This window comes from Pezoporus flaviventris, unplaced genomic scaffold, assembly GCF_033815535.1.
Source record: "Pezoporus flaviventris isolate CSIRO_AGI_PZ_B2104156 unplaced genomic scaffold, CSIRO_AGI_Pfla_v1 ptg000025l, whole genome shotgun sequence".
NCBI classification, from domain to species: domain Eukaryota; kingdom Metazoa; phylum Chordata; class Aves; order Psittaciformes; family Psittacidae; genus Pezoporus; species Pezoporus flaviventris.
Genome location: NW_026892573.1, coordinates 435,299 through 449,546, shown reverse-complemented (window position 1 = coordinate 449,546; position 14,248 = coordinate 435,299). Strand labels below are relative to the sequence as shown.

General features: G+C 42.3%; 1 protein-coding gene across 3 annotated transcripts in view; it reads left to right on the top strand.

The window, feature by feature from the left end:
• Positions 1 to 246: 246 nt before the first annotated feature.
• The window catches only part of TDRD3 (tudor domain containing 3), a 96,833-nt gene continuing 82,831 nt past the window's right edge, over positions 247 to 14,248 (top strand). For 2 of the 3 annotated variants that reach the window (XM_061457260.1, XM_061457258.1), the window contains exon 1: positions 247 to 464. In XM_061457260.1, coding sequence (XP_061313244.1) covers positions 424 to 464 — 41 coding nt within the window. In that variant the 5' untranslated portion in view covers positions 247 to 423. The remainder of the gene's footprint in view (positions 465 to 14,248) is intronic. The other variant, XM_061457259.1, reaches the window with a different exon arrangement.

The following is a 14,248-nucleotide window of genomic DNA, read 5'->3' as shown; positions in this document are numbered from 1 at the left end:
CCAGAGGCTTTTCCGAGGTCGGTATGAGGCCCTCCGCAGCCGGACTGAGCAGCCCCAGCCTGAGGGAACATAGCCCAGGCTGCATCTCCTCTGCCCTCACCCTTTCCCTTTCTCGCCATGGCGCTACCACCTTCCCCGACCGCCTCCACTGTCCCCGTAATAGCCGGTCGCGGGCTTTGTTCGTCTCTGCCTGCGCCGCCTCCGCCCCTTCCTCCCTTCTCTCCCTCCTTCCCTTCCCCCCCCCCTCCCCCCCACCGGATCTCTAGTCGGGCCGAGTGCCTAGAGAGGGCCTGAGGGGCGGGGGAGCCAGCGGGCCCCGCTTCCCTCCTCCGAGCGCCGGGGCTCCCCGCAGCGCCCGGCAGCCCCGCGTTCGCCTGACCCCGCGTCCCTGAGCTGTGCGGGTGAGCGGCGGCGGGAGGCGCCATGGCTGACAAGGCGAGGGCGGCGCTCTGCGAGGCGGGCTGGTAAGTGCTGGCGTCCTCGGCTGCACCGCGGCCTGCCTTGCTCCGGGACCGCGCCGCCAGGCCCCGGGGAGCGGGCCACGGCCGGCCGCAAGCGCATCTCTGCGGGCAACTCTCAGTAGCGGTTCGGGGTTTGTGGGTTCTCTAGTTTCTGAAGTGTGCAGCGGTAAGGGAACATCCCCGTCCGAGTCCCGGCGTGCAGCCGGTCGAGGCGCTTATGGGAAGGGGGTGCCGCTCCGCGGCGCGCTTGAAGCGAAAACGGCTTGTGCTCGTCGCTGGAGTTAGCTCTCGACCTCTCTTGACTGCCCTGTGGAAGGAGTGACCCCGGCTCCTCACCCGGGGCAGGCTGTCCACCGGCAGGGCTATGGGCCTCCCCAGGAGCTGCGAGGTTGGTGGTCCTGAGGGGACTGGCGGAGGCTGCGCTGCGGCCTGCCTGGTTGCCTTCTCTTCTTTCTGCTTCCCTCCGTTCCTGGCTGCCTTCCTCCGGGGCCTGCCTCGGCTAAGTGCCGGTAATAGCAGATGCCAGGAGGCCTGGTATGTGCTGGTACTGTTATTACTTTTAATTGCGCCGTACTCCCTTTCAGAAAGTGAGATAAGATGGAGAAAGTGGAGTTAAAGCAAGGGGAAACACGCATGTGAGGCTTGAACCCAGGTATATGTGTTTTCGGTACGGTACCAATCATTGGGCGCAGCCTGTCTGTTTTGGAACAATGTGTTTCAGTAAGTTGTGCTGTTCAGGTATGGAGGGCAACCTCTCATTTGTTAGCCTAGAGGTGTTTTGGCACTGTTGGAGGTTGACTTCTTTTTCTGTTATTGGCGCTTGGGTAGTCATGCGTTATTTCTTTAACTACTTAGAAATTTTTCACCAAAACAATAGGTCAGTGCTAACTATTAAAACCCAAAATGACTTACTTTGGCTGTACTTGAGGAACAATTGCTCAAGTGACGAGAAGCTTAATTACTTCCAGTGGCATTTTGGGGATATTTCTGTTCTGCTGTTTAACTGAGTGGTTCTCCCGGACTGTGATTTGATGTATGCCTGAGTTGGAAAAGATTAGAACTGAAGTCACATGGTTTAGAGTAGGATGGTTCAGTTGGAAGGGACCTACACTCATCATCAGTCCATCTGCCTGACCACTCCAGGGCTGACCAAAAAAGCTAAAAAAGAAAAAAACACCCCCAGAGCAGTTAGTGCATGTTACTAAGGGCATTTTCCAAATTACTCTTAAACACTGGCATGACACATTGGCCACCTCTCTAGGAAGCCTGTTCCAGTGTTTGACCACCCTCTTGGTAAAGAAATGCTTCCTAAAGTCCAGTCTGAACCTCCCCTGATGCAGCTCTGAACCATTCCCATGTATCCTGTCCCTGGATCCCAGAGAGAAGGAAGAGGTCTGCACCTCCCTCTCCGTTTTTCTTCCTCAGAAAGTTGCAGAGAGCAATGAAATCACCCCTTAGCCTTCTTTTCTCTAAGCTAGACAAACCTGAAGTCTTTAGCTGCTCCTCCATAGGATATGCCTTCCAGCCCTTTCATCAGCTTTGTTGCCCTCCTCTGAACGCTTTTGAGTACCTTCATCCTATGATTTCTGGCTGTTGCTGAATTGAAAGGATTATAATTTTATGCTAATTTTCATAGCATCAGCTTATTTAAAGGGAACTTCTGCCTGTAACTTGAAATTCATCCCCTTCCTCTTCCATACTTAAGCCTTTCTGAAAAAGAGAAACCTTTCCATAAAAGTGATTTTTATTTTCATAGTTTTCTTCTCTCGCTTTCTATTGCATATCCAAAGTTTTATCACATGGTTTTCAATTCTTAGTTGCTGTACTTCTTTTTCAGTTGAATTAGTGCCATTGGTAAACAGCTTTCAGGTTTTGGTAGTAGAAATATGAGGCACCTCTGAAATGATCTGTTATTCTGCAGTGTTTGCCTCTCTCCTTGGGGGCATATGCTCTTAAATAGCTATAAACTCGTTAGGCTTGCAGTACTGCAGGGTGTGAGCCAAAGACAAAGACTGAAAGATGATCGGCCAAGTAATGGGCTGATTATCAGGTCCACTGGAATTCATGCCTTGACCTAGTTGTATTGGGAAGGGTAGTGTGAAAGAGGGGGAAATGAATGGGTATATGTTTGAGGACTGTGAGGTGGAGAGGAAAGAGATTTGTTTCAGAAATCTTGTTTAAGTGTTCATGCACATAAAAAAGAATAACGACCTAGACATCGATGCTTTTAACTTTTGCTGTTGGTCTTATGACTTTTCTCATATTATTATTAGATCTTAAAGTTATTTAATACATGTATGAGTAAGCCTTCAGTGGTATTTAATGTAGTATATTTCTCATTATACTTGACTACACTGGTGGTTAAATAATGTTCTGTACCAACTTGGCTGTCACTGTTGCTGTCACCTCATGTCAAAATGGTAGGTTTTCTAGTACAAAGATGAAGCTGAGTTTATATGTTAAAATCTGATCCCATTTAAACTGCAGAAGCACTGTTTGGCCTTTCAAACCAAGTAAGAAACCATTTTTCTTCTGTAGTAGTAAATCTACAAGCTTATAAGGTACTGCCTCTACTGACTGAATTTTACTATAGCTTTCTTAAATCTTGAAAGATAAGAGTTAATATATACACTCATTTATGTGAATTTCTGCAATTGTTGTTTTTTTTTTTATGATTCTGAATTCAAAACGAAGTTATTTTTCAAGTAAAGCAGTAACACGGTGTAGTTAATGTAGAATGGTAGCTAGATGCATATTTTTTTTTTCCCAGCTAGATTTTGCGAGAGAGTCATCAGTTGTAAAATTGCCTAGAAGTTTATAATGTTTGCTTTTTAAACTAGTTTCCATATATCAATTATGTTTTTACCAGCTTTTGAAAGATGAAGTGGCCCTACTTAGTAAATGTAACAGTGGTAGCTAAAGCTGAGAATGTGGGTTTTTCTGAGTGGTGTTTCATGATATAAGGAAGAAATTCTTTACTGTAGAGGTTGTGAGACACTGGAACAGTTTGCCCAGAGAAGCTGTGGTCACCCCATCCCTGGCAGCATTCAAGGGCAGGTTGGACAGAACCTTGGGCAACATGGTCTAGTGGGAGATGTCCCTGCCTGTGGCAGAGGGGCTGAAACTAGATGAGATTTAAGGTCCGCTCCAACCCAAATAACTCTATGCTTCTGTGTAAATGAGTAAAAGACTCGTGTAGTTTGTGTGCAGAACTGAAGTTTTTCTGAAGAAATGTCCTTGCACCTCTCTTTAAAAGTGTGCATTTTTTTGGCTTAGTTCTTTTTATTAAGCACTGCACAGTAATTTGGAATGAGAGATTGACTTGAGATAAAGTGTGTTTGTATTATACTGCAGTGAGAAGGATATTCCGTCTTGGAGCAGAAGTTCTGTGTTAATCTCTTATTTAATTACCAGATGCTCATGAGGAGGGAGGCTAAGGGGCAGAGAGAGTTACCTTTTAGTGTTGTTATAATTACTTTCATTAATTTTGGAACCATTGTTCCCATTAAAATATAGACCTTAATAGAGGCTGAGTTGTTGATTTGAGTTTTCTAACTAGAAGTGAAGTCCAGAAGGACTGCAGAATATATCTTCCTTGTGTAAACAGTGAGAATGGCACAATGCTTCTCACTCATTTGCAGCAGAATTATTTGTTTAGTGTTTTGGAAGTCAAGTCGCATTTCACAAGAGAATATGACAAGCATGACCTCTTCAGTGTTCTAGTTCTTTGCTGAACTTGGGAATTACCTGGAAATGTCTATGTATTGTCAGAAGTTAACAACATACTGTGTCCTACAGCAGGTTTAGCCTGTGGTCCTGCAGATCTTGGGTCTGGTTGATTTCTGAATGTGGGAAAGGAAGATATGCAAACTGGATAACTAAAAAATCTATTAGTACAACTAAATGTGCATGCGAGTTCCTTGCAAGTAGTGCAGATTTATTTTTTTTTTACTGCAGTGTATAATGCCATAAAACATCTATAGCAAAAAAATACATAGTCTTGTAAAACGTCACATATTTGGCAAATCATGTAAACGATGTTCCAAGTATGAGAACTTATTCCCAGAGATGAAGAGGAATTCAAATTTGGCTTGTTGCTTGGAAACAGAAGAATATTGCTAGTAATCCATGAGAAAACCCTTAAATCTGTGCTATTTTGTTTTTATATACTTTGTAAGTGAAAAATAGATGGCTGGTACATACCAAACTTTTAAACTGAATTTTGGGTGTTTCAGCAAGTAATGTGCTACATACTGGGTAACTTTAGTTTGAAGATTGGTCTTTTCAGACTTCCTTTCTTGTAGGACTAAACATGTGATGTGATCCAAGCAGGAGCAGGTGCCTGCCTGGGAACACAAGGAAGTGCCCACAGGGGTGAATCTATCACCTCTAAGAGTGCATCAAGCATTACTTTGGCAAAGTAGTCAGCTCCAGGATCCTGCAAGATGATCTGCATGTTCTTTTGCTGTTCCCCTGAAATGTCTTTGGAAAACTCAGCTGAAATTGGTTCCTGCATAGGGAGGAAGCCCAGGCTGGATACAAGATGTTCCTTAGACACAGGGAAAACACAGTGATTCACAGGAGGGATGCATCTGTTTTGAGATTCTTGACGCTCCTTTTGTGGTGGTTGTCATTTCGTGAAGTTCGGTTGGTACCCTGAAATCTCAAAGTGCCAGTGCAAACCAAAATGTTGCATCATTACATTCCTTGTTTATTAAGGTGTATCCCGTACTGGCTGCTCTGATTGGTTTGCACTCTTGCTGGATCATCAATAACTGGTAGTTAGAATCTTGAGTTCTTTATGTCATTTTTCACTCTGGAGAGGTAGAAAAGTTTCAGCATTTTGCCTTTTGTTAAGAAAAACTGTTCCAAAAACCTAATACAGACACCATTTTATCTATTTATTTTTTATGTTTAAGAAGGTGAAAGGTGTTAAAAATGACTGGTATCAGATGGAATTGTCTCAGCCTTTGCAAGAAATAGATATAGGGCTACAATTTATAATTAAAAAGGTGCAAGGAAGGATAGCTAAAACAGGGTGATGGAAGGAGGTAGGGGGCTAACATGTTTGCACAACAGAAAGCTGAGGAGGGAGAACTTAGTGAGGTTTATGTAATCTTCAGGCAGTATATAAGATGAAAGTAGAACTCTTATTACTCACCAAATCCTGCAAGATTATTGCTCACTGAATGCTACAACACTAAAATTATACAGCACTTACCAAAGCTAGTAGCAGACTGGTTTGAAAATGGGTGAAATATTTGACCAACGACCAAACCCAAAGCTTATTTGCCAAGGACAGAAGGTTATCCTGTGGACTGGTACAGTTGATTAAAAGATGAGAAACTAGACAAATAAATGATTTTTTTTTCATGATGGAAAAATATTACCAGTAGATTTCTGCTGGGATCCAGGAGTTCATTGTGTTAAATAATAGTCTTAAGGAATGATAATGTTGTGGCACCATAGCGGTTTGTTGATACGGACTTGTTGTAGAGAGTCCAGAAGGGAGCCACAAAAATGGATCAGAGGGATGGAACATCTCTCCTATAAGGAAAGGCTTGAGAGAGTTGTGGTTATTCAGCCTTGAGAGGAGAAGACACCAGGTAAACCTTATTGCAGCCTGTCAGTACTTAAAAGGGGCCTGTAAGAAAGATGGAGAAAGACTTTTTATTTTTACCATGGTTTGCTGTGATAGTAAAACGGGTAGTGGTTTTAAAGTAAAAGTGGGGAGATTCAGGCTGTGAATTCTTCACATTCAGGATGTGAAGAAGACGTTTCTTACAATGAGGGTTGTTGTCCTGGGTTCAGCAGTAGCTTCCTCCTGGCTTCCCCTCCTCCCTGGCAGAGCATGAGGCTCACAAAGTCCTTGGCCAAACCAAAACATCTCTATCAGCTCTGTTCCCGAGCCGAAAGTCAAAACACTGCACTGCACCAGCTACCAAGGAGGAGAAACATGACTGCTACTGCTGAACCCAGGACAGTTGTAAAACACTGGCGCAGGTTGCTCACAGAGGTGGTGGATGCACATCCCTGGAGACATTCAAGGCCAGGCTGGATGTGGTTCTGGGCAAGTTGGTCTCGTTGAAGATGTTCCTGTTCCTTGCAGGGGGTAGGACCAGATGACCTTTTGTTGTGGTTTAAACCCAGTCAGGCAACTCGTTCACTCACTCCCCCCCTTCTTTCCCTCTCCCTACTCCCGGAGGGACGGAGAGGAGAATCGAAAAGAATGCAACTCCCGCGGATTGAGATAAGAACAGTTTAGTAACTAAGGTATAACATAAATCACTGCTGCTACCACCAATAATAATAATGATAAAGGAAATAACAAGGGAAGAGAATACAACACCTCACCACCAGCCGACCGATAACTCGCCCCACCCCACCAGACCAAGCACCCACCGATACCTCCTCCAGCCCTGCCATCCTAGGCCTTCCGGGTAACTCTCCAGTTACATCCTGGGCATGACGTGCTGTGGTATGGAATACCTCTTTAGTCAGTTTGGGTCAGGTATCCTGTCTCTGCTTCCTCCTGGCTTTCCATCCTCCCTGGCAGAGCATGAGGCTCACAAAGTCCTTGGCCAGACCAAAACATCATTGTTATCAGCTCTGTTCCCAGGCCGAAAGTCAAAACACAGCACTGCACCAGCTACCAAGGAGAAAAATGACTATTGCTGAACCCAGGACATCTTTGAAGGTCCTTTCCAACCCAGACTGTTCTATGCTTCTGTGATACAGGGATGGGTAGAAACCAAACTGATTTGGTAGTTGCAGTAAAATCTTAGGATAGTGTTGCCCAGTGCTTTCACATGCAAATGTAATTCAGTTTTGGTGAATGTCAAGTGATGGTCATGCAGGGGAAAATAATGCTAACCTGTCTACACAGTGATGAGGTCTAAATTTGCTAATGTTACTTACTCGGAGAAGGGGTCAGAAAGTTGGGAAATATTCACAAAGATTAAAATAATTGCTAGGGAATTATGTGTATCAATGGTGTGTCCAAATCATTAACAGTGTGCATTAATGTAATCACCCCAGCACAGCAAGGGTTTCATAATGAAAAAGTAGATGAGCGATGTGGAAGATTCTCTGTGTTGGGAAGATGACGATCTTTAGTCTGGAAGACAGAACAATAGGAAGAGAGGTGACAGAGGTCTATAAAATCTGTAGATCATACAGAAATGATGAATAGAAAGCAAGAGTAGCTATTTTTCTTAACACAAGAATTAGGCCACCCAGTGAAATAAACCTGCTACCTGATGAAAACTGAAGTAGCTTTACAAGCAATGTGTAATTAAATTGTGGAACTTAATTGTTGCATGATACTGTGGAGCAGAATAATATAAGTGGGTTAAAACTGCAATTAGGTGAAGTCGGGTAGGGATGGATGCACTGAATACTGAACTTTATAGTCGAGTTGGACTACCAGCTCTGAAATGGCTGAAGGCTAGGTAGTATTCCAGACGCTTCTGGATATATGCTGTTTTACCTGAATATGTTGTTGGCCTGAATCATCTGCTTCTGGCCACCTTGAAAGGACATTGTGTTAAATAGACCCAGACAGCATAAGTAAAAGCACCATTTATGTTCTTATTTATACATTAAGTAAATATCTTCACACTGCAGTTCTGCCAAAGAAAGGATTTCTTCTCTTGATTACAGATGGGGGAAGAGGGAGTGGGAATTTGGAGAGAAATGCACAGGTCTATTGGAAACAGGTCAGAGAAAAGACAAGTGTGACAGTGCCCTATGCACTCAGCCTCAGTTGTGATTTCCACTGCTTTACTGCAACTCAGCCTTCAGGTTTCCATTAGTAGCTGGGAGAGACTCTGCTCTTGTTATGCCAATCTCAAATTGATTTATGCATTATCTTTGAGGAGACAGACTTCACCTGCTGGTTTCTCAGAATAATATGGTAGGAAGCTGAAGTACTAGTACTGGTTGTCCTTGATTTATAGAATTGTTGCAACTTAGAGTGAAGATGATGCTACTGTGAACCCTTTACTCAACATCAGAAAGAAAAGAGGGAAGGAAAAAGGCTTAGTTTACTTGTAACAAACCTAAAGGTGAAAGTCCTTTAAATTGTTACAGATCTTTTTTTAACACCCACCTTTTCAGTGGCCTTGCTTTTATTGATATAATATGTCTTGTGTTGATTTTCTCCAATCAGTGAGTTCTGTAGGAGTGTGTAGGCTTTCCATAGCTACTCTCATTTTTTGAGTCCTTAGAAATTTGGAATGTGTTGAGTCTTGTTTCAGAAGTTATTTACTTTTTGAGATGCGAATACTGATTAGGACAAGTGTCACTTAATGGGTTTGACTCAATGATGTAGTAGTTTTCCTCTTTTTTCCTCTTGTTCGCATGCTCTTTGACTCTCCTGCTCTTTGAGACTGTGCACATTATCTTTGAGATGGAGATGTCTGCTGAGTTTCAGAATATTTTCTATCAATTTGCTATTGGAAAACTAACAGATATCATTGCCTAAAGAAAGTGATTGGGTAGAGTTTTGAACACTATTGTGACTGACTGTTTTGTGCTGATTTACTTCTTCCTTCCCACAAATTTTGCTTCTGAGTATAGGTAAGCAGATCATGTAAGAAATTGATTTTGGTAGAGAATTGAGAGGACTTGGGCAGGATCGAATAGCAACATGCTTGATTATTATTTGCCTTTTCCAACAAACCCATATGAACTTCACAATGAAAGAGTTGGTTAATAAAAGCAATAGTGTGTTCAAGAAATCTACGATTTCCTGATGGTCAGTATCTCGTACAATTTGAGCAAAAGTTAAAGGGGATGTCTTCTAAACTTGTGTGTTCTTTGAGATCTAAATTAGTAGTCAGAAAGACTGTACATCCTAGACAGTGGAAATCTGAGGCATTTGGAGTAGATGCTGGATATAGGTGAATCGGCTTGCAGGAGAAAGCCCTTTGCAAATATTTTGCATTCTGAAATCATGTTATGAGACTCTGAGACAGATGGGTTTTTTATTCTCTCTTCAAGTCTCTGTGTGCTCATACTCCCCAGACCCTCAATCCCTGGGCAGCAAGCTGGTGGGAGGGTAGCTGGTGATTTTGGAGTGAGGTTTGTTTGTCATTCATACCTGTAACAAACTGATACTCAGTAGGTTTTTACCTGTGCATAATTTACATAAGTGTTACTGTTGGATAAAATACAGCTTAATGTAAACAATACATGTAGAAGCTGTCCTGAAGCTTCACTTCAGCAGAAATACACTTAGAAATGTTGAATTTTAAATATCTTATTCACTGGCTAATTTTTTATAGTTTGCTTATTCTGTGATAGTCATAACAACATAATTAAAAGAAATTTAAGACTGATTCTCCAAGATGTGCATATTGTTCATGTTTTCAGGAGAACATTTTCTACTTCTAGAGCAAAAAAGAGGATATTTAATTCCAATAACAGTGAGTCTAATACAGCTGACAGAAAGAAGGAAAGGCTCTCTGGGGGATGAATGGATATGTGAATGTTTTTAATCACATTTTATGTACTTAATATAATGCATAGTTGTGAGGTGTCAGAATTTAAGAAGACTGGACAACTCTAGGAATCATGCAGCCTTTGAGCTGTTTCACCCATTTAAGGAACTGGTTTAAGTAATTGAAGAACAATGGGTGAAGAACAATGTTGAGCCCTTCACTTTGAGAAATATGGAATAGATATTAGAAGTGGGAGCATTGACATTAACTGACAGCAAGCAGAGACTTACTCTTTAGTTAGGAAACAGACTGCCGAAGTTGCTGCTTTGTGACAGAGCACTGCCTGGGGAGACTGTTCAAGACAGGCTTTTTCTTTCCTGTTGCTTGTCTCATAATGCTCCAGGAATAGCTAGGAGTTTCTTGTGCTGTGTCATGTATGAAAAGGAGCCATTGAGTAAAGCCAGAGGAGAAAAAGCCATGGTATGTTCAGACAGCTACAAGATACTCTCAGTGGCATGTAGCTGTGTCTTTGGCATGGCCCTAGCCTTACAATATTCGTTTTCGCTTTAACGCTTTAGGGTGCCTGCCAGTGTTTTCCTGGAGAAATGTGAGTGAGAAACAGTACTCACAGCCTGTATCTGAGTAAGAATAATAATGAATTTCATTGGATGAAGAAAGAAAACTCTCAAAATACTTTTGTATTTCGAATTGCTGTGGCCTCTTATATATCACGGAGTAACAAATCTTCTCAAGGAGCAAAGCACTCAAGAGCTCTTGTCAGGTGTTTCCTCACTGCAGGGGCTGTTTCTAGCATCTGCTGTATTAGAGCAGTGCTGCTTGCTGAAAGCTTATCTTATCAAAGCTTAGACTTAGTGAGGTTATCTTGGGCACATCTCTGTGTTACCTTGAAAAGTTTGACATTTTTGCATCACTGCTGTAACTGCTAGATAACACTGTGTGTATTTATCACTAGATCTCTTCTGTTAAGTAGTTGTAAAGACTGATGTTAACATTTTACAATCTGTTAAAGTTTCACTCTGTTTTGTTTTTTTTTTTTTTTTGTATAATATAGTATGTTACCTCAACATTTAAATACCTGTATAGATGAGGAAGGATTGCAGGAGCTGGGCTTGTTTAGTCTAGAGAAGACTGATAGTGGATCTCATTAATGCATATAAATATCTCAAAGGCAGGTGCCAGACTCTTTTTGGTGGTGCCCAGTGACAGGGCAAGGAGCAATATCCATAAATTAAAACACAAGAAGTTTCACCTCAACCTGAGGAAGAACTTCTTTACATTGAGGGTGACAGAGCACTGGATCAGGCTGCTCAGGGGCTTGTGGAGTCTCCCACTCTGGAAACATTCAACTAACTTTGAAAAAGTGTATGTTCTAGTAAGACATTGCTGCTATGGCTACAAGCAGTATAACAAAAAATACAACCGGTTAGGAAGAGTATGCCCCTGGTTCCATGTTCAAACTGTACTTATGGATACCTAGCTTGGTTTTGTGGTGGTTTGGCTGATCACCTTCATGTGTTTTTTTTACAGACCTATACTTGTATGTAGGTCAGTGGTTGAATCAGACTTCCGTAGCTCATGTGCAGCTGATTGTCCTGATTTCAGCTGGAATAGAGTTAGTTTTCTTACCTAGTAGCTGGTATAGTGCTGTGGTTTGGATTTAGAATAACGGTGGTAACCTGGATGTTTTAGTAGTTGCTAATCAGTGTTTACACCAAGGCAAGGACTTGTCAGCTTCTCGCACCCCCCCACCAGTGAGTAGGCAGTGAGGTGCAAGAAGCTCAGAGAACACAGGCAGGCAGCTGACCTCAACTGACCAAAGGTTTATTCCATGCCATATGGCATCATGCTCAGCATATAAACTACGGGGAAGGCTGTCCTTGGACTGCTCTTCGGGAATTGAGTGGACGTTGATCAATGGGTGATGAGCAATTGCATTCTGCATCACTTGGTTTGTATGTTCAAATTCTTTTATTATTACCATGTGGTTACCTTCACTTCCTTTTCTGTTTTATTAAACTATCTGCTGTGGCTTATCTTAAGCTACAATTTTTACTCTGTTCTCTCCCATCCCACTGGGAAGGAAGGTTGGGGGGGAGCAAGTGAGTGGCTGTTGTGTTACCTACTGGGTTAAACCATGATGGGCCTTTTTGGCACCCATCATGGGGCATGAAGGGTTGACATATCAAATGCGACCAGAGTGAGTTAAACCAAATTTATTATAAACATTAATTGTATTAGTTTAATAGTTGCTAGTCACAATGTTGATTTATTTGCTCTCAGAGTTGTTGTGCTTGTACTTAGGGTTGTAGCACCTAACTTGCTGTTTATGTTCTCTGTTGTGTTGTTTGTCGCCTCTGACGGCTGGGTTAAGGTTATAATTTTGTCGTACTTTGTAACACTGGCGTATGGTAAAGTTGCTTGTCGTGAGACTAGTCTGGTATTTGTGCTCGCCGTTGCAGTCATCTCCTTACTTCGGGAGCCATCTATCGGGAACTAGTAATAATTACACCTTTTACGTTTTTCCTGCGAGAGGCAATCAACGGGGGAGACGTCTTCCTACATCTTCTCTCTCTCCTCCAGGCTAATTACAATTGCTCTTGTTTATTTTGAATATCCTTGGAAAGTTGAAACCAACACGTTCCTATTGCTATGTCTCCTGAATGCATTTCAAGTCTTGCTTAGGGTGAAGCAATTATTTAAGAATACTATCCAGAAATCTGCCCTTAAGCTGGATAATTTATAAGTGCCAGGATGTGTGGGATAGTATGGGCAAATGCCTAGGACAACCGGCACCTCCAGTGATTTGTAACAAATGCAGAATCTGGAAAAACTAGTTAAATATTTGGAAAAAGCATGCTGTTGTCCTGGCAGTTTGAGAGACACAAGTCACTGCAATGTGCTGGGGCCTGGATCATGCTCAACGTTACTCAGTACCCTCAAGAAGAGAAGGTCTCTGGATCTGATGACAAAACTACTGCTATTCCCACCCCAGCAACAGGCATTGCATCTGAACCAAAGAACTCAGTCAAGCCATTATCAGTCGCCCCTATGCACAAGAAGATATGTTGGAAACTTGTTTAGTAAGGGATGAAGGAGCATCTAAGAGAGAGCAGGAGGAAGAAGAGGAAGAGGCAGACTACTACTAGGAACAGAGGCAGCTGCTGACTGGGGAGGAGGAAGAATTGCTAAATGAGGTGGTAACCACGTGATCCCTATCCCTGACTGAGCTGCAAGATGTGCAAAAAGATTTTGCCATCATCCAGGTGAGCACATTGTCACTTCTCTGTGCCAGTGTTGGGATAATGGAGCCAGTAGCCTGAAATTAGATGGTAGGGAAGCCAAATCAATGGGACCCCTTTTTAGGGAAGGGGGCACTGACAAAGGTGATTGGAAAAGGGGTACAAGCCCTCAGCCACTAGAGGCAACTCCTGTCGGGCATGAAGGGGAAAGTATCCCTTTCAAGGAAGATGTTGTATGTCATCTGGGCAGGTGGACCACCTACCTCCAGCCAGGTGGAGAAGAGGGACAACTTGTATTACTGAGCTGTATGGATTAGATGGCCTGGCATGTCACAGCCACAGGAGTGTAAGGCTCTAGTAGACACCAGTGTACAGTGTACTCTGATGCCATTAAGCTATCAAGGGGCAGAACCCTTTTTTATTTCTGGAGTGACAGGAGGATCCCACAGCTGTAGAGCTTTTCAAATTAATTGTGAACATCTTAGTTTACTGTGTGTTCTTTTACGTGGCAAGGGTGTTTTGAGTGCTTTTTTGTAAATATGCTGTAAATCTAGTTTTAAAGGTTTGTAGAAATGGCTGTGTCTTAGCATAAGATAGAATAAAAAGAAGCCTGCCACTTCTGCAGGGTTGAAAATAACTTTTCTAAATGGAAAAATATGCTGTGCGATGTTAAAATTATGCAATAATAGTAATAGGGACATGTGTATTAAGCACAGTTTAGTATTTTGATCACAGCTATTAAAAAATATTTTTTGCTTGTCATTTTCAGTTATGCATTTTTTTTGTTTCAATAGCAAGTACTCATCTTTCATCCTTGTCTTCTGAGCAGGTTGTAACTTCTTTTTTTTTTGTTTGTTTTTGTCAGTTTTGGTATGTAGGAGGGAAGTATGTTCATGGGGTGTCTTCAAAAGTTGGCATTATTTTAGCTGAAAGACTCAAACCAATTCTGTAAGAACAGTGCTTACCAGCTATTCTTGGCAACTTTGTGTTGGTGATAAAATCCTGTTTTAAATATTTCAACTAAAGCTGAAGGCATTTACTTAACATCGTGCTTTGTGAGTCAGCAAGCACTGGGGATGTTAAG